The following is a 26,903-nucleotide window of genomic DNA, read 5'->3' as shown; positions in this document are numbered from 1 at the left end:
AATGTTTCAGGTGTGAAGAACATAGATCTCCAATGCAATTTCAACCAAACCTGTTCCCACACACCCTGCCCCCACTACTATTAGAATATACACAAACATTTTAGCGTTTCATTCTGAGCAGAAGACCCTCACACCTGAAGAGTGCTGGCTGTGACGAATTAAACTGGTTTTACAGGTTTCAATCACAGACCATGTGACATGGGAGTCAGTAAACTAACACACAGCGCCACCGGATTTGATAACGCTATAAAAACGCTATAAAATAATGTGACTTGGCACAGAACAAGTTTAGAGCACAGTACAAAAATAAATGCTGACCATGACTTTAGAAGCATAAATTGCCTTACACTCAATTTAAACACAAGCTGTCTTTAGCCCTCTAAGCTGGTTCATACAGAAATGTAGAGATCCAGGCTCAGAACACACAGCTTCATTAGCGAATACATATGCAGGACAACTAGAGAAGATGTTTTACAGAGGATGGATTTTTAGAAACATCCCATCAGTGACATCACTGAAGTCAACTCCTAGGTACTGTAACTGTCGTGTGGATAGTTTCACAAGAATCAGACAAAGGTTTAAGCATCGCTTGTTCTAGATAAAACTGCAAAAAAAAAAAACAACAACCAATAATGTACTTCTTTGCGGCTCTGTTTGCCCAAATCATATATTCACAACGTGAAATCTAGAAAATAATATTACGTAACCAAAATCCGCAATATGGAAACAGAACCTGTGTAATTGTTGATAGATGATGTACTCCTAACATTTTTTCAAGACGAACTACAACATTTAAAAAATGACTTGTATGTACTTGATATCTCTAATCAATCCACGGGTCCCAGCACAAAACGAAACTAAAACGCATACCGTTTCGCGCTTCTTATTAGTTGCTCAAAAGTAATTTGACCGTATGAAATGCATAATATAAACCTAGAAACATATAAGTGAGCAGTACTTAAGCACTGTAGTATCGGTTATTAATTTCTTGAGATACGCGATTCCATATTATATTCCCTTTTAATCAAATTCTAAAAGTATGCTTGTTGACTCCGGTATCACGTTAGTTAAAGACTTCGAAGCTTACAATGTTTAGGGAGAAATGGAATACTGGTGTGTATTTTTTTCTTTAAAGTACCGAGACCAGCCATATACTTTATGTTTATGTTCCAAAATTAATATCGTTTATGGCCTTCACACGCGTTACAGTATGCTCCTATTTTTTTAGGTTGTGTACTTTTGTCCAACTGAGCAATCTTGCTTTCATAAAATATACCAACATTTTAATGACTGATGATTAACATGCTGTAATACACAGTTCAAAATTAAAGGCTCAAATGCTGTACATGAGAGGTTAAGCTCCCCCTGGCGGTTTTACAAGGCGACGCCGGATAGTTCGTCACGTGACACACGTGAACTGCGTGATACCCCGGTGGGCGTGTCGCGGTATGCCACGAAATACCTCACCCATTTTGAATGGCTGCATCTGTAGTTCTCTTTCTCATCAGCAGGGCCTGGGAAGCTTGTTAAGACTGATGGAAACATACTGGTAAATCTTAGACGAAAACCTGTTTTAGATCTAAAATTGGGTTGAAAATTCAACTTTCAAAAGGATAATAATTCAAAACATTAGTTAAACATTAGGTTAAACATGGGGTGGCTCTCCATGTGAATCTCCTTGAGTGACTTGAATTCTATTGACAATCTGAGTAAAGACCTGGAAACTACTGTCCATAAGTGATTCCCGAGCAATTTAAGAGCCTGAGACAAACTGTCAAGAACAATGAGCAAAAACTGAACCAAACCAGTGTGCAAAGTAATTACCAAGCGTTGCCTTCACTGGTCTGAATACTTATCCAATCAACTTATTTCAGTTTTTCTCTTTAGTCTTGCTGCCATTTACTGTAACTTACCATTAAAGTCTTCAGTTTGCGCATTCAGATTTTGTGTAAAATATTGATTTAAAAATGTTTATGTAATATTTGGCAATTTCATAAGATTGCACACCATAGGAAGGTTCTGAATACTGATTTTTATTAAATTAATTGTTTAGCATAATGTCTTAATATAAAGGTGTTAATTTTAAACTGGTTTTTGGGTTGAGCCCAAATTCTAAATTTATACTTCTGCTCCCCTACACATAAAATTGCCCTAGCAGTACACAGCACTGTATTAATCTTTTCTAGATCCTCCATCCACCCAAACTTCACCATGGCAGCATAATCTCCCTGGCTCATCCATCAGTTGTCATTTCTCCAAACAGACAAATCCAAGCCAAAGCATTAAGTAAGCTATCCGTTGTTCATTGGTTCATTGGTCCATTATATCGTTGTTAGAATTTGACTGAAATACTGAAACAGGGATTGCAAGCTGTCAAGCTAAAGTCAACAAAGGGATAGATTCTTTATAAATTATAAATGGTATACAGAAAAAAGCACGATATCCTTAGTCCCAGACTTCCCTTTAATAAAAACTTTGAAAATGTTTACAGCAAAGTTGATTCCATCTATTACGTGTAGATAAGTGCATAATAACTATGAGCTGTAGATTTGATTAGCTTTCCCAACCTTAAATATGTTAAATTTAACCATACATTTGTGAATTTAAAGAGTTCAGGCTGGATTTCATGTTGAGTCTGTCTTATTGTTAAAACTTGTTATTGCCCTTTTCAGATCCTCCTCTCTTCATGTATAGTTCTTTCTAAAATTTGTCTGCAATGTTTTAATGCTCATGATGAATTATATTTTGTATCACATTCATTGTGAAAAACAACCACAAGTAGAAAAATCCTTGTTGTTTAAAGAAGCAAAAAAATACAGCCGAATTTGCTACATGAAGCTCCAAACAATGCTTTAGTCTCAAATGCTTAGCTCTGCCACTTACATCATATGTCATTCTAATATATTTATAAATCATTTTTTAAAGTACATCTGAAAATAAAATTATAATTGATACTGTATTGTTCTTTACTGAAACAAGTCAATTGGTTTAATAAATATGAATATTTTTAATTTATCATATTATTTATAGCATTTATCAACAGCAAATTAAATGTTTCTCTTATAGCTGAAAAATGTAATATTTTAAATATTCCAGTATGTAGTCAGAAAACATTTTAAAGGTACACAGATCCATTGTTTTGTGTGAATCACTTTATACTTAACCAATTTTTTTTGCCAAATTGATCATAACTTTTTTTCTTCCACGCTTCAATTTAGATGACAAGCAGTTTCTGCTTAGTGGTGATGAAAAAAAAATGAAAAAAAAAAGCACGTTTTGGATGTTTTGTCTCTACAAACCACTGAAATACACTAATGTCTGCTTCTTTAAAATAAAACTCTACCCCAATTGTTAGGACATAATTAAGTTTCACTGTTTCTTCCTGTTTACAAAAGCATAAGCTATTCTTTCATTTTCATTCTTTCAACTGAAAAGTGACTGCATTCATAAAATGCATGTACAGAAAAATGATCCAATGCACATTTGATTTTTTTTAAATCAAATTAAATAATAAAAAAGATGAAGCTACTGCCGTTTTTTCAAAAATATCTTATATTGTGAAAGCACAGAGAGGAAGTTATTAAGAATAAATATGGTGGAAATGAAAGTGAAGATTAACAACAAGAATGTAGGGTGGAAACGATTCAGAAGAATTCCAAAAAACTGAACACGTTTTGTACCAGTGTAAAAGAAGTACATTTTTAAAGCAAAAAGGACCTTTGAAAGTAGAATAGAAAAAAAAGTTAACATTGATAATTGAAGTTAATAAGAAACAAATTAATTATCGTGACATTTCAGAAAGTAGTTAACAAATCCTGTTATACTGTAGCTTAAATAATAACATTGTGTTTTTCCTGCAAAGCAGCCTTTTAAATGTATTATGCAGACTTTCTCTTTCTCTACCTGGTATTTCTTTCTAAATCCCTACTTCACTCCATCTCCACCTTTACAGCTACCCTTTTATTAACTTCTCTCTCTGTATGGGAGAACATACAATATGTTTCAGGTGGTTGACCCTCAGCCAAGTGAGTTGATCCAGACTTTCTTTTGACTTACTTCTCAATAAACATTCCAAAATGCATATTTCAATAAGGTGATGTTACTCTTTATAACTGAAGTACCAATCATTATGAGTATAGTACTTGCCACTGTAGTCTATACATTTACAGTATATATTGAGTTTGCATTTAATTACCTTTTTGCCTTCCCTTTTGCATATTATTAATTTGTTTTGGAATATTGTAGTTTGAGAACACCACCTTTGCTTATATTTCAGAATTGTCTCATTTTTAAAAACACATTGCTTATTTTAGTTTTTGATTTGGTTGCCTAGTAAAAAAAAAGTGTTGTTTCCATTTCAGTCACTGAGGTATAGGAGTGAACCTTATCAGTTCCTTTTACAGACCTCCAGATGTGGCTCTATTTTTGCCTTTGATGTTGAATGGTTCCTAATACAGAACAATCATATGCTTGTGTAATACGTTTTAGTATTTTTTTCCAGTTCTGGACATTGTTGGCATCTTTTTTTCACACAAAAAGTTTGTGGGAGTTTGAGAGCATTAGAAGAAAGCATGCAGATGAAGCTACTGTTCCATCATTCAAGACCAGATGAGATATTTAGATCAATTAAGCAATTTAGGAGCCAGACTGGCTGAAGGGCTCCCCTTGTTTGCTATGTTTCTGATGTTATTAAGTTCTAACTGAAATATTTGGATATATTTTCTATGACTATGACAACAGAACTTAATATCTATGTTTCAATACATACAGTACAAATTCAATTTATTTGACATGATCATGAGAGTAGAAACAACTCTTTTTCTGTATAATAGAATGATCATTGTCCACATGATGAACAGTTATCATAAAAGAATGAGGCCCTCGTAGTAGGTTACTGTACATTCTTGCTTTTTTCTGCTAGCTGCCAACCACTATTTAACTACAGAGGTCCCTATTAAGAAGACATGATATCTTATTCTCTTCACAGATTTTCTAGATACGAATTTATTTTTTTTGTGTTAAAGGCTTTGAAGAAAGCAGGAACTCACAAGTTTTCAGAAAGTTCCCATACGCTTATCTTAAATCTAATAATCATATTAAAAAGAGTAATGGCTTCTTTTGGCAACTGATCATAGTGCAAAGTTAAATCGGCCTGAGCATTTGATAAAATTAAAGTTACAATAATAAGACTCAACTTTAAAAATCCTTAATCTGTTATATAATTTAGATTAGATAATTTGTGAAAAGGCATTATTCTTCTTAGAAGTTGTAAAGTCAAGATGAGTTATATTGTAACCCATACAGAATTGCTGTTCTATCTCAATTAAGCCACATATTTAAATGATTGAGTTTAACTATGTATAGTACATATTTTGCATTTTATGATTATTTTTATGAATTTGTTGTGTATTATGAAAGTTAGGCATACAGTAGATGAATACACAAAGTCTGTAGAAAAGCTAAGAGGAAAATCCTAAAAGTAAGCCTGAAAACCAAAGATAATAATTTGCCAAATTTACTTTTTGGATGTTTTATCTTAATTTCTTCATTCTCTTAACTCAGACTGAAACAAAAATTTATTTCCCTGAATGTGAACATTTAGAAAATTAAATCTCAGAAAATTGTTAGGAACTTAAGTTTCTATTGGAAATTCTTATTTGTGTGTAGTCTTAATGTATTTGAAGAAAACCACTGACATGACAACATACAGAAAGAACCGTAATAATAATTTGCACCAAATACATAAAACAATACCTTGATAACATAAAAGTCAACAAAAAATGCTTGTGTGTATTTAACATACTTTAAATACAAAACGTTCTTTGGAAAAAGGAAAGGCTTTGAATAATCTCATGTTTCAAAAACTTCTATTTTAGGTACAGAGCTCTTCAGATTTATTCATATATCTGGTGAAATAAGTATAAAAACATTATATAGCAGAATGAGTTTACATAATGTGGATGGATTACATAATATGTCACTTTATAATTTCAATAATAGTATACTTTGATAATAATAGAATTTCACAGAGCAAATGCATATTTGTCATAAATAATTGAATTCCAGAAAAAAGAGGGTCACATTTATTTACACCATTAAGTAGTTTAAAACACAATTCAACATTTATCACTCTCAATCCAGATTTCCCTCTTCAAATGAAAAATATAGAACTTCTAGACTGGACCACAAAAGGGGATTTTAGACCTATCCTAATTATTCGCACAAGAAATCTTAAAATCTTTTAATCAGATCAAAGCTATGTATAATATTCCCATATCTGAATTTAATCATTTTTTTTTTCAAATACAGAACTATATTTTATCTCTTATGAAAGAAAATAGATTGAGATTTTTCACTCTGAGGTTGAAAAAAAATTATGAACTCCTGCTATTCTGGGAGGAATGTTATGAAAGTTCTATAGTATATTACTTAATAACTGTAAATTGTCATACTGTACATAACTCTGAAAACTATCTGGGAGTGAGTACTTATTTACCGAGGAGGATTGGCTAACATTTTGTGAAAAACTGAATCGAAAGTGTACTTCTGTTATTAAACAGGAGCTTAATTTCAAATTTCTTAACGGATCTTATCTAACCCCAGTCCATTAGCAAAAGATATACCCAGGTAGATCTAATTGATGTTTTAAGTGTCACTCTCAGATTAAATAAAACATAATAAAATTAAACAATACTGGAACAATGTACATTCTGTCACTAAAGCATTTTTGGATTTTACTATGTCGGCAGAATTGTATCTTCTACAAAGTGATTATACGGTCAAACTTGACAAAGATTCGGAATGTTTATCTGCTATGCTTGTTCATTTTGTTAGGAAATGTATTTTGCTGCTTTGGTACCATTATGGTACTGTTATGCTCTGTCTCCAAGGTACCACCTGCTGAAATGTGTGTCTGTTAAGTAGCTGCATTTCAACCTTCTTGAAAAACTGATACTGTATAAGATCTCCACTCGAGACTGGAGCACTTTTGGAAGATCTGGTCACCACTTTGAACTATTTCACCTTTCTGAATTCTTTCTAGGATTATTTTAGTACTGGAGGGCTGTGCAGTTTTGTCCCTAACAACATCTCCCCCACTCTGATCCTCAACACAGGAGCCCCCCAGGGCTGTGTGCTCTGTCCCATGCTCTACACCCTGTTCATCCATGATTGTGTGAATAGACACAGCTCCAGCTTCATCTTTTGCTGATGACATCACCATTGTAGGTGTGATCACAAATAATGATGAAACAGAGTACAGTAAAGAGGCTGAAAACCTGGTGGTATGGTGCCAGGACAACAACCTCTCCCTCAACTTCAGCAAAACTTAGGAGCTAGTTGTTGACTTCAGGAATCAGGGAGGAGTCCACGCCCCTGTCTACATCAATGGGGCTACTGTGGAGATGGTCAGCAGAATCAAGTTCCTGATTCACATCACCAACAACCTAATCTGGTCATATCACATAGATAAAGTAATCACAGTGCATACCAGCAACTCTACTTCTTCAGGAGATTCAGGAGATTTGGTACGTCTTCATAAAACTAACAAATTTCTACAGATGCACTGTGGAAAGTATTCTCACTGGATACATTACAATGTGTTATGGAATTTGCTCAGCTCATGAATGTAAAATACAGTCATGAGCTGAGAATGTGGTGGAGACAGCTGAGTCCATCACTGGCACAAAACTTCTTTCCATCCAGACCATCTCCACAACACGCTGCCTCAGAACAGCGAATAATCTAATCAATGACCAAAACCACCCTGGGAATTCACTTTTCTCTCTATTTTATTCTGACAGAAGATATAGGAGTATAAAAACCCAGACCTCTAGGTTCAAGGAAAGCTTCTACTCCACAGCCATAAGGCTCCTTAACTCTGTCTCTTAAATCCTCCCCCACTGACACACCTATGTTTTGTACTGAACTCAAAATGCTGCCACCACTTGAATTTTGCACTGAACTGAAAACACTGCCACTGCTGAACTTTGCACACAGCTTCTATCTACATGCTAGTTACAATGATAGCTGCTACCCTGTTCCTGTCTCCAATAATTGTGCTGCCTTTAGTTGTTATTTTCTGTATCAATGATACAGTATGTCATCTTTATGTCATTTTTCATGTGAGGAAAGTAAGCATTTAATTGTATTCAGATACATATGGCAATAAACTTGAAATTGAACTTGATAACACATCATTATGCAGTTTATTTCCTTTTGTATTAATGGATGATAATCATATTTTATTTTGAACAATGACTTCTTATTGTTATCATTACTGTTAAAAGCAAAATAAAATAAAAAAACACAATTCAACAACAACAAAAATCAACATTGACATTCTGCTCCTTGGGCATGCAAACAAAATCAAAAGAACTATACAGAATTCTCTGAATATTCTGAAAGTGTATTGTTTCCCTAATGCATAAAAGGATTTGATACTCGGAAAACATTCAGCAATAGCATACATCATCATTGATGATACATAAAATGTAAAAGAGCTCTATAAAGATTGAGAGCAAATAGTCATGAAGCCTTAGAAGAATCTACAAAGAGCTGAATCTTTCCACTGTAGTAATCTTTATTAATATACAGTATTTAAGCTCACCCTGGCAGGAAGAGATCACAAGCCTGTTTTGCAAGTAGTTTGGGAGACAACTGTAAATTTGATAGCAACAGTTAGAGATCTCCATTAGGATAGATGCTGCTGAAGACTACCATTCAATGTAATCTGCAAAAATGTGGGATTCATAGCTGGGTTGCAAGGAATAAACCTTGAATGAAGGTAAACCACATAGACATTCCGTATCGCAAAATATACTTTGAATGACAATTGAAATAATGTCACTAGATCAAATGAAATGAAAAGTGAGCATTCTGGACATGATCATCTGTTTTATATTTGGTGTAAAAATGGATAAGTTCAAGTTAAAAAATGTAATGCCCAGTGTGAAATATAGTGTGGGGTCTAATATATTTGTGGAAGTTTACATCTATGGGACCTGGAGTCTTTATCAAGTCATGAACATGAAAAATGGACATTCCAGCCTGGCAATAATGCAAAGTATGAATCTAAATTTTACAAACGAATTGTTAACTGTACACAAAAGACATGTTCTTGACTTTTTATCTCAATTTCTAGACCTTAATCCAATTGAAACATTTGTAATACTAACTCAAGTTGGCAGTTCACTGAAGAAAAGCAAATGCTCTGAAAAACTCTTTATATGGAGGAATGATCATAAGTTACCCATTTGAAGTGCTAGTAGCATAGGATACTACAGGAGGTGTCTGGTCATTAGAATCCATGCTAGAGGAAGAATTATAATGTACTAACTACAGGGATGTGTGTAAATACGACCTTGTGTTTTATTAATGTTATTATGACAAGTCTGACTTAGCTTTGTGCAATACAATTTACATAACTGTATAACATTTTTTAAGTATTTTAAGAATAAATTTGAAGGGCATTGAATCTAATGTGCTTAAATTGAACTTAAACTCACTGGAGTTCAGCTTTGAAACCTCTAAATTTAAGATTGTAGGCAGTCTGGCACATGTAAGCCACAACACCAGCAGCTCCATATGAAAAATTTAATACAGTATGTATGGTATGTTTACACTTTAAAAATTCATCAAACTAGGCTTGAAGCACTAAAAATGGAAGTGGATGCAGAGCCTCTTGATTTGCTGTACTGATGATGCTCTACAGATGCTGCTTGTTTAGATTACAACATTGACTACCATGGGCACATAGGAGACAAACAGATTGCAAAAAAATAAATAAAATTGAAATTTTTTTCAAACAGATTGAATTTTTTTAAAATCAACATTTGTTTTTTGAAAATGAGCTGGAAGTGGGTTACATTGATTTGATGTACACATCACAGTTAAGCACCTCCACTGAAAATTTGTTTTCATTAGTCGTTCTAGGTACTGTCTTTCTGCCTTTCTTTCAAACATTAACCAAATCATCTAAATGGACAGATTCTTAGGTGACTCAAAGAGTAAAAGCACATATATAGAGCATAGGTTGGGCAGAATAACCTAGTCTGTACCTGTGATACATGATTAGACGGACTGTATCCACTATCACCTAATGTGAGATACCAACAAGACAGTGTGAGTTAGTGTTGGCCAAAGTATCCTCAGAAACATGTTGCTTGTGACCTGCCTGGATTTTGTGTTAGTGAGCTTTCAGTCTACTTCACTCACTTGATATTAACTCTCCTGCAAGGCATTTTATGAAGCATGGTACATGAAAAAGAATATAACTGTATGTTTTTCACCTGTGCTGGTCTAGAAAGTGTTTCATTAAAAATAATTAGGCGTCCTAAATGATATAAAATAAAAAAATAAATATGGCTAATACAGAAATACAACAAGTATTCACGTGTCCTTATGTCACAACACTTTTTGTGTCATTATCATTTCTTCTATTTTAAAAATACGTGATGAGAATAGGAGATAACCAATCTGCCTGCTGCAAAAAATATGAAGCAGAAAAATGTGAGGATATACTGTACACTCAAATTTAGAATTTGTCATATTTGATCACTGATATAAAAGCAAAAAATATGGTAAATAATGGCATTTGATGACTTGCATGGCTACTTTATTTTATAACAAGGATGTCAAAGAAAAAAGCAAAAAAGAAAAAAAGAACACTATAAAAATAATAGTGTAACCATGTTGGCTAACATAACACAAATGTGTAGTTATGAGTTAAAAAAACTGGGCTGTTTAGTGTCGAGACTCACACCCAATTAGTGGACACATGCCACCTCATTCTTTTGGGGAGATGGCTGAAATGAAATCATCAAAATGATTTAATTCTTAGACCAAGTTACTGTTTTTTAAAAAAGAGACTGTTGTGAAAATTTTGAATTTTTTGTAAAATCTACATTAAGTTGTTTTGTTTCATATTTTGTGAAAATGTATTTACTGTTATTTTGAATTAGAACAGTCATTTAATGATTAGTACAAGTCACTTTTGCTGTGTTCTGCAAAACTTTAAAATTGCATTCTTCATAATATGAATGATACCACAATTATCTTTTTAACTAAAATCAGTCAGAGCCCCAAGTTTCCTAATAGATATTAAAACGTTACTTTTCATTTGAAGACGGATGTTTAACTATGTCTTGCCAGATTGTAAAGGAAAGCTTAATTCATTTTTTAAATAGAAAAGAAAATCACTATTTGATACTTAACCAAAAGATACATACATTAATGGAAATAAAATATGGGAAACCCTATTGCAATTTCTACATTTACATCTCAACTTCATGGATGCTTAAAGAAATATATTGAATAGAAAATGTACAATGTAAGAAAATCACTGGAGGAACTCTAGCCATCAGAACACCACATCTAATTAAATAAATATTCTAAAGTTAATGCACCTGGAAGGAACATTCTCAATATATTCTACTCAAATTATTGATGAGGGAAATTTTAATTTCTGAAGCTCCATCATGTATCACCTGCCTTTAGTTTTACAGTTCTAAAACATTCATTGGTAGCAAAAGCTGTTTTTATCGATGACAAAAAAGCACCAGATAACACAAATGCATTATATTATGATTTAGACACATACCTTATTTGATATAATCATACCATGGATCCAGTAGTATAATGGAAATACTTCAGAATATTTCTTTTTTCATTGTAAAGTTGGTCTTTTTTAAAGTCTTTGGCCAGTACTTATTTATAGAATAAAAAACTATGTTCTCATAAACTGATCTAGGCTGTTTTCTCAAGGTCACTTTTTCCTGTGTGGTTTCTGTTGTTATAGTATAGCTTCATTTCCTCTTTGATTACCATCTCTCTTCTCGTATTTACTGATTCTTATCACTGCTATGCAGTTTTTCTCTGCCACTCAGTCACTTTATTCAAAGTCTTTCACAGATGTCTCATACCTGCAATCAAATCCTAGCTTGTTTTTTGTTTTAAAGATAAGGGTCTAATTTCAAGAAATCTAACAATGCTGGGACAACAGAGGGCATTTGCATTCCTCATAATGAAGTTGCTCATAAGAAATGGCATATATTAGTGCTATTCTGCCATACCATTTAAGATAGACTATTGTTTATTCTTTTTTCTTACAATCAAAGCTCATATTTTTGAAAAAATATTTTAGATGTGTTTAGAGTATTTAATTAATACACCAAAAAATAAAACATTACTTTTATGATGTTTTAATCAAAAATAACTTAGCAAAGGCAAGATATTGAGTAACATAACCACAATGTATAAACACAACATCAAAAACCGTTCTCTGTAAAAAAAGATAGTACATAATGCTTAGGCATAATTAGAGGAAGTTATTTTTACAAAGTAGCCAAGCTAGCTCTTGGCTACTCTATCATTGTTAAACATATTCCCTTGAGCAGCGTAAACTCATGCTGATAAGAATTTCTTATTTATTTTGAAATGTGTCTCATTTTCCTTCAGGTTAGTGCTTCATAAAAGTACCTTCTGTGGCTGCAGTGTGATCCCCCATACGTCACTTAACCTATCCACTGCAAAAAAAGCTCTTCAGCTGAAAATATCACCACAAAGTAGAGTAGAGAGTAGTCACCACAAAGATCACAAGGTTTCCAAAGTATTGTGCTTTCAGACACCCCAATACACGATTGAACCAGTTAGTTAACTCTTTAACAAGTAGTTCAAGGCTCCATGGCCGAAAAGTTGTGTTTTCTTTCTTCTCTTTTCAGCATGGAACAAACCTATTACTTTTTCCTTCTTTAACAAGAATATACTAATATGTTTTCTCTTTTAATGAACTAACATTTTCTTGGTAAAACCAGCTTGATATATCATTCCCAGTGTCTTGGTTCAGTTGCCTGTAGAGTGCTTGTTAAAGGGAAGTATGAAAATTGAAATGTATTGTGCAGTCAGATTGTTACAAAAGTCTTATAAAATGGTGGGCAATGCTATTTCCTTGACGGTAGCATGTGCTACATTGTCATAATTAGAACAGGAACAATAATAGAAGTATGTAAATGTAACAAGCGTTTCATTAAATTTTTTTCAATCCTTTTTATTTTTAGATAGATAGATACTTTATTGATCCAGAGAGGGAAATTGCAGTGCAACAGCAGCTTAACACAGACAACACAGCCACAGTGTAACGAATTGTATAATAATAGTACATAGTAGTATTTTTATGCAGCAATGTGAAAATACTACAGTCTTTTTCCATTTCTTTTTTCTCAGTATTATCTCTTAAAGGCTTCATATTTTAAACAAACATATTTTTGTTACTTTTGAGAATACACTAATAAATTAGGAGCAGTGTATGAGGTATCTGTTAGAAAGTATCTCTGTAAAGAGATTGCAGAAAAGCTTTGGTGATTCAGCAGTTTAAATTATTAAATGCCAGTGGTACAAAAATGTGTAAACAGGAGGCACAAAGGCCATTGTACAGCCCAAAGATTATCATTAGTTTATTTCATTCAAAAAAGTCCTTAAATATAAGGGTTAGTTTTTTGCATGTTTAGTAAGCAGGTCACATAATGAAGTTTATTTTTTAAATTCATTTTGTATTTTTTTACTGACACTTTTTTCTATCTTTCTGCATTATGTCTGTTGCATTGCTCATGCCTTTTTTGTAGGTAAAGAGCTTAGGTGATAAAAATGTGAATGATCGGCTGTTGTCATAGGACATCTGTTCAGGTGTCATACATCATTTTAAGCCTTTAAGTACAAATAAACTGAAGGCCACAGTTTTTAATAGAACATGACTTAAATTATTTTAGAGAGACATCTGTTTAAATTTTCGTCAGTACTAGATGTTGCTAATCATAATCTACAGTGCACTATTACAAAGATAGTATTGTGTGTTAAAAATGGAATAAAAATGTGTATTTTTTACAAACTGCATTTGTGCATTAAAACAGCACATACTAAACAAAAGCATTACATTATTTCAAATACAATACACCGAACTTTCATTCATGTGCTGGGATAGGAAAGGGTTCCATTTTTAAAGATTTTTGAGCTGCTTCATTTACCAAAGATGTTTTATCCTATACATTTTAACATATGATCAACTCCAGTCCTCGAAATACACTTTGATAATTGATGGACATCAGTACTGTGTCAATAAAGAAAAAAAACCCACAAGAATATGAAAAGATGTGTATCAGTGAAACACAGACTTCGGTACAGAATCATAGCAGTGTTCAGAAGGTAACACTTGAAAAGGTGATTTTAAAATTGTATTGTACTTGAAATAAACTACAGATGCAGCCATTCAAAATGCACGGGTGATACCGCATTATTTTCCGGTGCGCTGTACGCAGTCTACCGCGAGTTACCGGTAAATACCGCTAGTTACCGTAAATTCTCCTATAATACCGCAAGCAAAATAATAGTATCCGGAATTTCCGCAAGGTGGAGCTAATAAAGTTCAACCTCTCATGTTTGAGCTGTCGCTATCAAAGTCTTTAACGAAGATATTACTAATAGTATTAATAATGAATGACCTTGGACAAGCTGTAAGTGTAAACTCAAAGTATTGCCCTGGTCCACATTCTTTTTTTCATTGACCGTCTTTGTAAAAGTAACACCACAGCATTTAGCAATCACGCATTTGTTTCCAATCATGCAAAGTACAGTAATTTTTGAGAATTGATTCACCATGCCTTTCACATGCTCATAAAAGAGATTGATTTAGGAACATAAACATATTACCGTATGCAAACTGTACTGTATACAGTATGTATATGTATATTTAATGTCTTAACTGTGCCCGTTTAAGTATTGAATATTTATATGGAATTTTACCACTGAAGGGAAATCTTAGTGCCTGAGCATAAAAAGAATAGGAGCATACTGTAACGCGTGTGAAGGCCATAAACAATATTAATTTTGGAACTTAAACATACAGTATATGGCTGGTCTCGGTACTTTAAAGAAAACATACACACCAGTATTCCATTTCTCCCTAAACATTTTAAGCATCGAAGTCTTTAACTAACGTGATACCGGAGTCAACAAGCATACTTTTAGAATTTGATTAAAAGGGAATATAATATGGAATCGCGTATCTAAAGAAATTAATAACGATATAATCATATTCATGTTGCAAAAAAACTGCAACGGACATAAAAACTCCCTTGCTTTTAACAGAGCGTTCCATAATTTCTAACTACGAAAATTATTTAAACTGCGACACTTATCATTCAACCAGAGCTCGAAATATCACAAGGATCCTCTAGAGCACAGCAAAGACTGTATTAAAAGAATCGCGTATCTAAAGAAATTAATAAGATATAATTATATTCGTGTACTGTGACAGGGCTGTGTAGGGCTGTTTCACCTCTCTCTTCATGTGACTCTATTCAAAAGCCATTTAGCAAAGAGGGGATGAGAAGAGTGACAAACTAGTATACAGTACTTTAGATCTTTTTTCCTGAACCGGGGAATATCTGATCATGTTTCTCTATAACAATAATAAAAAACATTGCCACACACGGACCGTTAAACCAACGCATTAGCACGTCAAAGCCCATTGAGGAGCCGGGCGCAATAACTGTTTTGTCCCTTGATTTACTGATCTGCATTTATTACAGAAATCGAGTTCCTGCTCTTTGCAGACGACCTGGTCCTCCTGTCGCCCACAAAACAGAGGCTGCGGCAGAACCTGGCACTGTTGGAGCAGCACTGTCAGACCTGAGCGCTGACAGTCAATCTGGACAAGACCAGAGTTACGGTTTTCCAGAAAAAAATCCAGACTCTTCCTGAAATCGTCGGATTATGAACGAATAAAAGCATCTTATTAAAAACACGTTTGCATTTGTTTGGGAGCTATATTATGTATTTTTCATATGTAAGATATAATGATGTGTTCCCGCTTACACATCGCACGACTTTAAAAGCTAGAAAAACAGGTTTCGATTCACATTATCTGGTGAAACTTGTTTTGTCAAAAGACAGCACAAAAAAAAACAGACATTGTGTGGTACAGAACGGAGCTCAGTCAATTCAAACAAGTTCAGCGCTGATTCAGTTTCAAAAAAACTGCAACGGACATAAAAACTCCCTTGCTTTTAACAGAGTGTTTCATAATTGCCAACTACGAAATTTATTTAAACTGCGACACTTATCATTCAACCAGAGCTCGAAATATCACAAGGATCGTCTAGAGCACAGCAAAGACTGTATTAAAAGTATACTAGTGACAAACTAATATACTTTAGATATTTTTTTCTGAACCGGGGAAAATCTGATCATGTTTCTCTATAACAATAATAAAAACATTATTTTACATATCACCTTTATGTGATATCACCTTAAGGACAGCACATACAAGGGTTAACTGCACAATGGACTGCGCAAAAAAATGAAATATAGTCTTCTTTAGGTGTGAGGGGGGGAGTGGATCGCAGAAGGCATAATCAGCAAATTATGAAAACAAAGAACAGGACAGGTGAGACGTTTATCCAGAGAGTGAGTGATCAGAAGAAGGAACAGCTGTTACGCCAAGGTTTTAGCTCTCTCTCTGCTGAATGAATAAAAGCATTTTATTAAAAACGCGTTTGCGTTTGTCTGTGTATTTACTTTGTAATCTGTGGTTTACATCTACTGTATTGCTTTGAGATGCTACTTTTAAAGGTGATATGTAAAATAAAGTTTTTTATTATTGTTATAGAGAAACATGATCAGATTTTCCCTGGTTCAGAAAAAAGACGATTAAAATCTGTAATCTTTCCACTTGTATGTCATCGGAAAATACAAGAAGTTTCTGCTTTGTGTAAGGATGGTATCAAAAAGTAATCTAAGTGGTGAGGAAGCTGTGCTCCTCAAAGCGCTTTACAGGATAAAAACAACAGCAAAAGTGTTAAGCTGGGCAAACGATTTTTTTATAGAAATACAAAATGAGATATAATGATGTGTTCCGGCTAAGACATTAACGAGTACAACCCCCCTCTCTGCGGAAGTGCTGGCTGTGACGAATTAAACCGGTTTCACAGGTATTTTCAGAGTAGAAGGGGGCGAGATTTCCAGCGAAAGACACCTCCCCCCCTCAAAAACCCAGTAAGTACAGTACTTACTAGTTAAGAAAGCTAGGCTCCTCAATGAAATCGCTTTAACATGCTAATGCGTTGGTGTAACAGTCCGAGCGTAGCAAGCTTCTAATGTCAACTCGACTCGATTGGAAGACAATGAACATATTCTAGCCCTAAATGAATTAATAGCAAACATGGTTTACATAAAAGACATTTTTCCAAGAAAGTTTATAATAATACGATCTATAGTTGAAATCTGAGCCTAAATATAAAGAAAAAGCATTTTCAGAGAGCAATCACGCTGTGTTTATGTATAAAAAGCGATTAGGTTTATGAGCAATCTAATTACTTATTCCTTTAAAACGCTATATAAAATTAAGTTTATTAATAATTTGCTGGACAGAGCGGTGAACATTATTATGCATAAGACAAAGATAACGATCCTGATCAGTTTAGAAATCTGTGTACGCTGTAAGGTTTTTACTTCTTAAACTTTTAAAATACACATTTCAAATAGAAAGAAATCATCTTCCTGGTACAGTATGTACAGCATAGCAAACCAGCACATCTTTTTCCTCCAATCAGAGGGGTTAGACACTCGGTTAAAAGCAAAGGAGATTGTCTGTTATAGTGGACATAAAAACAAGAGTTCGCTGGCATTATATCCTAGAAGACACAGATCGGCGCCAGACCAGGAGAATGCCCGCAGCATAAAAGAAAATGCCTGATGAACTAGGGATTGGACAGTTTCCAAGTGCTTGTACAATCAATGGAAATGTTCAAATAAATGTGCAAAAGAAATAAAATAATCATTTATTTCTTTATCATATTGGCTAGCTAATGTCCTCTCTTTGCTAGTTAGTGGCTGTGTTTCTGCGTTGGGTAGCAACGGGTGACTGTTCTCAGGCGGAAGATGTAAACAGCTTAATTTTCGTGTTAAATAATTTTTTTTAAATTAAAATTCATTCCATACAGCAATCACATATTTGGGTACCGTTTCATAAAACTTTCATGCTTAAAATGTTTAGGGAGAAATGGAAGACTGATAATGGAATGGAATGGAATGAATGATAAGTGTCGCAATTTAAATAATTTTCGTAGTTAGAAATTATGAAACGCTCTGTTAAAAGCAAGGGAGTTTTTATGTCCGTTGCAGTAAAAGAAAATGCCTGACAAAGTAGGGCTTGGACAGATTCCAAGTGCATTTTTGCAATTTACGTTGCATTGTCCATTGTGCTGCTGTAATACAGTTTAAAATAAGTCTAAACAGTATCAGCTTTATTTATGGGTTGCAATTTAGAAAAAGTCAAAAACCGCACTCAAAATGCAATTTAGAGCTTTCTGGCAAGAGGAGACACCCAAATTAATAATGTAACATGCCACTGTTTGTGCATGAACAAAGTTATACTGCTATTTCCTTAGATACGCGATTAAAAAAAAAATTTTTTTTGAATCCCCGGCGGAACACATTCCATAAGATTCAGCGCTTTTATATATCGCCTTTAAAGGTGGCTTCTCAAAACGCTTTACAGGATAAAAACAACAATAAGAGCAACAACAACAATATTGTATTTCATTGCACTTTGAAAACCAAGTAATAACTTAACTATATGTGCAAACGTTTTATGATATGTCGCTGTTGTGAATGTCTGTGGAGTGTATCTTATTTGCCTGTCTGTCCTGGCTCTCTCGCTCGCCCTCCCCCCTCTCTCCCTCAATTCAATTCAATTCAAGGTGCTTTATTAGCATGACAGATGGGTACAATCGGTGTTGGGTATTTACTTTGCTTTGAGATTCCACTTTTAAAGGTGATATATAAAATCAAGGCTTTAACTTGCTTTAACTCGCAATGTATTTAAAAAATAAAAATGATTACAATCTAATCTTTCCACGTTTGATCCCAAGATCCCAAGAAAAATAAATCTAAACGGGGAGAAAGCTATGCTGAAAGTTTATTAAGATACTTAGAAGACAAAGATATCAATTTATGTTGCATTTGTCTGATTGTGAATCAAAAAACACATATATTTAAACCCGCATTTGCGATTTAAATCAAAACACGATTTAAATCAATATAAATGTTTATATTGTAACGCCTAGGTGACTATTCATTGTTATTAAAATGACTTAAATTCGATCATGTTGTGATATTTAGAAATATAAATTTGTTTGGTGCGAGTGAGGTTTTATTTAATCTCTGACCAAGGGAAACGTTTCATTTTTTCAAAGAAATGTTTGTTAAAAAATAAAGTCACAGCTCCAGCAGGATTCAAACACACAGCGTGTGACATGGGAGTCAGGAACCTAACCCAAAGCGCCACCAGCAAGGTCACATGCAGAGTCCTGAAAAAGCACTACAGAAACATTATCAACAGACAATTTACAGCGTGTACTATTCTTGTGTTGCAGTACATGAATATAATTATATCGTTATTAATTTCTTTAGATACGCGATTCCATATTATATTCCCTTTTAATCAAATTCTAAAAGTATGCTTGTTGACTCCGGTATCATGTTAGTTAAAGACTTTGATGCTTAAAAAGTTTAGGGAGAAATGGAATACTGGTGTGTATGTTTTCTTTAAAGTACCGAGACCAGCCATATACTGTATGTTTATGTTCCAAAATTAATATCGTTTATGGCCTTCACATGCTTTACAGTATGCTCCTATTCTTTTTATGCTCAGGTACTAAGATTTCCTTTCAGTGGTAAAATTCCGTATAAATTTTCAATACTACAACGGGCACAGTAAAGACGTTTACTGTAAATCTTTCTACGACAGACCAACGGACCACGAGTGCCCCTGTCGGTCAACCAATCACGTACCGCGGTACCGCGCGTCATCGTGCGTCACAATGTGCGACGCCATAGCCAATTACCTCCGGTACGTGTCTGTACCTCGCACTTTGAATGGCTGCATCTGTATGTCTTTAAATATTTAGAAGCTAGCAAATTAACGGACATGTATGATATAACTGGAATCACAACATGGATAGAGATTGATATAATGACAAGATTAATGTAACAGTAATGGATAATTTTTTTAATAAGATATAGGAAAGTTAATGGGGGAGGATATATCAAAAAGAGTATTCTGGTTCCTAGAACACACAATGACAATGGTGGGTGTCAGTTAATCCTGGGTGTCTTTTATGTTTGTCATGCAATCTGCAATGTTGTAATCCTTCCAGCATTTCCATACCTCAAGGTCAGCATCAGAATGCCCTAATAATTAAAGCCAAAAGCATATCTTGTATTGGCTGGAAGGCTGCTGGTTCGTATCCAGTGGCCGGCAGAGGAATCCTACTCCGTATGGGTCCCTGAGCAAGGCCCTTAACCCCAACTACTCCAGGGGTGCCATATAAATGGGTGATCCTGTGCTCTGACCCCAAGCTTCTCTCCCTGTCTGTGTGTCTCATAGAAAGCAAGTTGGGGTATGCAAAAAGACAAATTCCTAATACAAGAAATTGTATATGACCAATAAACTGATCTTATCTTTTATCTTAAAAGTGGTTGTAACACTCTGGTCAATACACTGGATGAGAGAGGAAGAATTTGGAGGAGAGAAAACCATCTCGACATTAGGACTTCAACTGAACTAATGCATTAGGTAAGAGTAAAACCTGGAAACTCAATCCCTTCTCCTGCAAGCATTTCCCAGCATTCCTAATGAAGCAGTAAGGAAATATATTGAACTTTAACCAATAATGCATCACACAATTATGATTTTATCTTCAGAAAACAAATGTGTTTCTTTTGTGGACCTCAACATTCTCCACATAGACTAAGGAAAAAAAACCTTTAGGAATGATAGCAGCATAAAATAAAATGGTAGAAACGGTTTATGATTACATTCTTACCCAAATTGTTGGAGCAGCTACAAAAGGAATTTTTTATACTGATCTTGCCTTTTCAGATATCAAGACAGAGAAAGATACTGAGGATTTAGTAAGACAGATAGTAATCAGAGATGTGAGAGAATGGATTTTCTATGGTTTTAATAAAGTGAACGACAATATCCTCCTCAATACTCAACCCAACCTTAGCATCACTGACACTGCTCTGAGCACATCTTACCTCTTGGGAAAGTCCTACCATGTGTCAAAGAGAGGTACAGTTTCTGTGTCACAGACCTTATCAACTGGGATCCAACAGGACTCTGTGACTCATGATGTCACACATGTTATGCTGATGATATCCATCTCTGTCTTTACCACATTGTAACCTACAAGTCTCCTCCCAAATCACAACATGTTTAGTGGACATCTTCTCCTCTAAAGCTGACCACCGTCTGTTGTTCAGTCTCTCTATGGCTGAGCTAATTCACTTTCTGTTTCAGTCTCTCTATGGCTCAGCTAATTCACATCCTGGTCAAGTCTTCAGTTAATTATAAACTCTGTAATCATGGGCAAAGCTACAGTAAAGATACATCCTGTACGACATCCAGAAGATCCACATACAGTATGCAGTACTTCACCACCTACTCAGCTCAGTTTTTAAGTATTTTGTTCAGACACTTTGTTCTTAAAGCTGGTCTTCTGAAATTCCCTTCTAGCAGAACTCCCTACATCAGTTCCATCAAAACTTTTAGAATACTGCAGCCTGCCCAGTCTTCAGCTTCCTGCAATACACTCATGCTTCCCCTTCTTTGTATCTTTACATTGGCTTCAATCTTGACCCGCATCAGATTTCAAAATGGATATACAGTATACCTACATGGACTCCAAGAGGACTGAACAAGCATATGTCCATATCATTATCCGACCCTGTGTTTCTGCTAGGGCACTAAGAACTGCTTCTTCAGACTGACTGGCAATGCCTTGACCTGACTCTCAGATCAGCGGACTCATTCTTTACCTTCTGAAAGAAACTGAAAACTCATCACTAACCTCAGAGGCCAAATACTAACCTTTACTTACCATGTATGCTCTTAAGTCTCTACTTCCTGTTTGTGAAGCAGCCCTATGCACTTTGCAACACAGTAGCACAAAATGCTGTGCTCATTGTTTTCTGTGGTTTAATTGTGCTGTTGTTAAATGCACACTTTGCATCTTGACCAGATGCAGTTGTAATTTGCTTTGGATAAATGCTTATTCAAAATGAGTAAATATAATGTAAATGTTTGAAACACAAAACAATTTTATCTGAAGATAAAGTCTGATAATCTCAAAAATAAGGCTAAGAAAAACTTTAAAAAAACAGTATTCTAAGTGGTTCAACAAATCATTTAGGAAACATAAAAGAAAAAGTGCTTCACAAAATTATTAAAAAGCAAAAGGATCCAATAAAGAGAAAGAGAGCAATACTTTGCAAGCACATTTATTGCAAAATGGTTATTAGAAAACACAAATGAGAGATGGAAAGGAATATTGCAGTGGAGGCTAAAATTAATAATAAAAAGTTACTTTAAGTCCTACAAAAGCAAAAGAACCATTAAAGATAAAAATACTAAAATATTTCTAGGACAATAATAGGAACCTTCTAACAATAAAAGATAAATGACTAATGTACTAAGTGAGTAGTTTACTGAGGAACAACTTAACAAGATGCCTCAGGCAGAAAAATCACCAATAATAAATAAATTCTTTGGTTTATTGGTATGGAGCTTGAGAGACTGTATACTGATAGGCAGCAGGGAGGGGACATTTTAATCTTGTACAGAGAAAATTACACAGGGACCTTAGAATAAACTGTGATACATGAACTGGAAGACACAAGTGGAAATAAAGTGGGAATGTACTTAAATCTGAGAATAGTCCGCTCTTCAATACCAAAAGACTTGTGAAGTATGGACCAAACTACCCAAGTATGTTGTTGAAGAAATACCCTGGCTTCTTTCAAGAAATGGCTGGGAGAGACCTTTGGATCAATTAACTACTACCAAATGGGCTAGATTGGCCTCCTCTCATTTCTGAACTGTTCTGATGTTTTTTTATGTTTTTGCTTACAGTATATACAATGTATTGAAATCCAAACAGAAACAAATAAACTAGTTTAATTCTGAGTTCTAGCAAGGCTTTAGCTCCCTACCATCTCTACCTATTTGTACCCAAACATAAAAACAGCGTACTGGCTCCAAAACTCTTCAAAAACCTTCAAAAAACTAAACCAACTTGTTAATATGCAACTAATTAATTTTAACACTTATGACCTAAGGATGCTTGGGAAATATGAAGACACAGATTAGTGATAATTGTTTTCTTGTCATTTGGTAGAGGAGCACCCTGGGGCTGGACCCCAGAACTGGATGTTGCTGTCTGTTCCAAAGGGAAGCAGGGGGTAACGGGGCAGAAATAGAAGATTCCTTATTAACACCAGAGTGCCTTCCACTCTGTCTCACTTAACGTCTTACTCCAGTCTCACTTTAAGTAATGACTGGAGGACAGTCTTGTGCTGTGAAATTTGTGGGGATATGGAATAGTTCAAACCTGCTAATAAATTCTCTGATCTTTTTCGGGGTAGCACTGCTTGTAAATAGTTAAGGATAGTAAAATGTTGTTCTCTGCACATTGGTGTGCTTGAATCTTTGTAAAAACACACACTACAGTATGCTGATTTCATATGTGTTCACTCCTGAGTCAATACATATTTAAAGCAACTTTGCAGCAATTATAGCTGTGGGTATTCTTGGATAAGTTTCTACCAACTTAGCACACTGGGGTGGTTCAAGATACACTCATTCTTCTTTGCAAACTTGCTCGATCATTATCAAGTTGGGTGGGGATCAAACATGTACAGCAACTTTCAAATCTTGCCACAGATTTCCTATCAGATTCATACTGTAGCGCATTCGCCTGGCACTGCAGCCGAAGAGTGCCTGGCTGGGGTATGCGGCGAGGGGCAGGACGGGAGTAGTAATGGTCAGGGTGGGGACTAGGAAAGCCGCTGACCAGTGCAGCTGACCCACTGCAAAATGGGCATACAGTCTGGTGAGATCACCCAGATTCATGTAGTTCCCTGGTTTCCCACCCCTGTTATACTTGTACCCAATTGACACCCTAACCCTGTGTAACTACCCGATTAGACCCCTGTGTGTTGCTCTTTCTCTTTTCTCTCTTGTGCTCACTCTCTATCTCTCTGCTGACTTTCACTCCACGAAGTCTGAGTCACTGTGGCCATCCTCTCCGAACCTGAATTTGCTACATTGGTGTCAGCAGTGGGACGGAGTGGATCGGTGAGAGGCCAAGCGTGGGTGGAGAGAGCCTTAGCCGAGACGGAGGATCCTGGCCCAAATAGAGGCTAGCCCGCAGAGCAGCCTGCCTTGTGTGTGCAGCCTGGAGGGATGGTTTGGGGTCGACAGGACGCTTGACTCTTCAGCTGGGGGCAATGTAGCGCCACGCAGGGTGCTTTAGCCATGTGCACACAAGGCGGTCTGGGAATAATGCCTGGGGGCAGGACTACGGGACTGTATAAAGTGGGACAGAGGCTGGGATCCAGAGTCTTCCCTTCGTGTCTGTGTGTTAGTGAAGGTGCAGCACTGTAACCCCTGTCCCTGTGTGTGTACCTTTCCCTGGTTCGAGTTAATAAATGCGTTGTTCAACCCCATTCCCTGAGTCCCATGCCTGCTCCATTCCTCACCAAAACCCGCAGTCGTTACAATACTATACTAGTATAGTTCAGGTGGGTAGCTGCGAAGAGCATGTTGTGTTCTCTTTCTTCTTTTTTTCAGCATGGAATAAACCTATTACTTGTTCCTATACTAGTATAGGTTTGGCATTGTGTTTTTGGTCATTGTCTTGCTGAAAGGTGACCAACCCAGTTTTAAGTATTTAGCAGACCGAAGCAGGTTTTCTTCAAAGATTTGCCCAAACTTTGCCCCATCCATTTTCTTATCTTGACAAGTCCCTGCTGAAGAGATGCAGTCACCATGACTAGTATGACTGTAGGGAGGAGTGGACAGGGTGATGCACTGTGTTGAATTTGCAACATATGTATTATTTGCATTTAGCCGAAGACAGAGACTATTTTGACACATGTTAGCAGTATTACTTAAATTCTTTGTTGCAAATTCCATGGATGGTTTTGCCACTCTGGCATTTAAGCCAGCACTGTGGAATGACCATTTTTTACTTTCTCCTATCTCAGCGTTTGAACTCTGAGCTCTTTCAAAGAGGACCCAAACTGTTCTGGTTGCATACCTAATCAGCTTCCTTCTTGGCCAACTACCCAGTTTGGGAGAACAGCCTGATTTAGGTAATCTCAATGATAGGATATACCTTCTACTTGTTAATGATTGACTTCACTGTACTCAAAGGCATTTACATTGTCTTTGAAAGGTTTTATATCCTTCCCCTGATCTGTGCCTTTCTACAACTATATCACAGAGTTAGTTTGAAAGTTTGTTTGTCTTCATATATGAAGTTCACTACCGGACTGAGAGATCTTACAGAGACATACCCTACTGTATATATATATGTATTAATTTTTACATCAGGTGAACCACTATTGCTACAGAGAATCAGAGGCCATTCAACTAATTGTGTAACTTTTAAAAGTAATTTTGCGCACCTGAACTAATTTGGGTTTGCCATAACTAAACTCTTAACTAAACTCTTAAAAGGGAGTGAATATGTGCATAAACATGTATGCCTTGTTCTATACAGTCAGTCATTCATCATTTGTTTCAACAATAAAAAATCAAGTTTAGATTAAAATATTTATGTCAAAGATGTGCATGCATCACATGTAATTCAATAAAATAACGCATTTCATTAGAACGAGAAAAATACTTTTCAAAGACACTGTATATTATAGAAATACAATTTATACTGAATAAGAGAATCACACTTTTTATGGTGTTCTGTTGAAAAACAGTTGACTAACACTACTTTTCCCCATCACTTTAGTGTCGCAATGATGGGAGATTAAGATCATTGTCAATGCTGGGTATATCAGAATAGTAAATCAGCATCCATGACAATATTTAAGGCATTGACCAAGATTTGAACTGGTATGGTCTTTTTTGAAAGTGGAAATAATTTGTGCACAGTTGCCATGCCAAGGCTATAAGAGCCAGATATGTCAAATGCTCAATGTATACATGCCTTTCATATTTTACTTATACACATAAAGTTTGCATACATATTGCACACAAAAAAACTTATATAGAAATAATATTAAATAAGCATAACTTAGGTATCAGAAATTGTTGTCTTCAAGAAATATTATTCGGATTTCAAAAGTTGCTCTTTATTTCCTTCTTTATGATTTTTAACTTACATCAGACTAAGGGTGCTGGGCCAGTTCTATAATTTGATTGTGCTGAAATATATACAGTAATCTTTTAGAATTTTTTACATTTTTTAACCCATTGCTCATCTCCAAGCCATTTACAGAGTTATCAATATTTTCATGAGTAAGCTGATTATGGGGTAAAGAAGTGCCTTTAAGAAGTTACAACCCTTTTGGTAAATCACAAAGTATTGACTGTAATATGAAAAAGTACTGGTAGTTTTAATATCATTTTTTATTATCAATGTTTGATATGCAGGAAAACAAAATTTAGAATTTAAAAACTTACAGTATGGAAAAATGTAAGCCTAGATCTACATTAAATATCACCTCACCTCTGAACTGGACTGTCTTCACGTCTCTTAAACTTTGCGTATTGTCCCCACCTCTGCATTTTGAAGTGAAATGTCCTAATTTGATGAGTTAGTAAGATACATGTGCTATTCTGATACATGTGCTTCAGTTTTTGACCACTGCAAGAAAGCTTTCTTTCAAGCTCCTCCCTTTGTTTATCAAAAAAAATAAATTTTGTAATGCTATACAAATACAAAATTTATTTTTCAAACACTAAAGTAGAAGCATTGATTTTAATACTGAATTCTCTTGTGCTAAGAGGTGTGGATACATATAGAATAGGATGTACAAATACATCA

At 35.1% G+C, this 26,903-nt stretch overlaps 1 protein-coding gene across 7 annotated transcripts in view; it reads right to left on the bottom strand.

Annotated features, from left to right (window-relative positions):
• clnk (cytokine-dependent hematopoietic cell linker) overlaps positions 1 to 26,673 on the bottom strand; it is an 81,441-nt gene extending 54,768 nt beyond the window's left edge. For 4 of the 7 annotated variants that reach the window (XM_088628481.1, XM_088628498.1, XM_088628490.1 and 1 more), the window contains exon 1: positions 26,586 to 26,673. In XM_088628481.1, coding sequence (XP_088484607.1) covers positions 26,586 to 26,644 — 59 coding nt within the window. In that variant the 5' untranslated portion in view covers positions 26,645 to 26,673. Of the gene's footprint in view, positions 1 to 11,599; positions 11,794 to 26,585 lie in introns of those variants that run through there. The other 3 variants (XM_088628512.1, XM_088628521.1, XM_088628529.1) reach the window with 1 other exon arrangement.
• Positions 26,674 to 26,903: the final 230 nt, after the last annotated feature.

Source organism: Lepisosteus platostomus, chromosome 1 (assembly GCF_059453375.1).
Source record: "Lepisosteus platostomus isolate fLepPlt1 chromosome 1, fLepPlt1.hap1, whole genome shotgun sequence".
Taxonomy (NCBI): Eukaryota; Metazoa; Chordata; class Actinopteri; order Semionotiformes; family Lepisosteidae; genus Lepisosteus; species Lepisosteus platostomus.
Note: the sequence above shows the minus strand (reverse complement) of the source record. Positions and strands in the feature narration are given on the sequence as shown.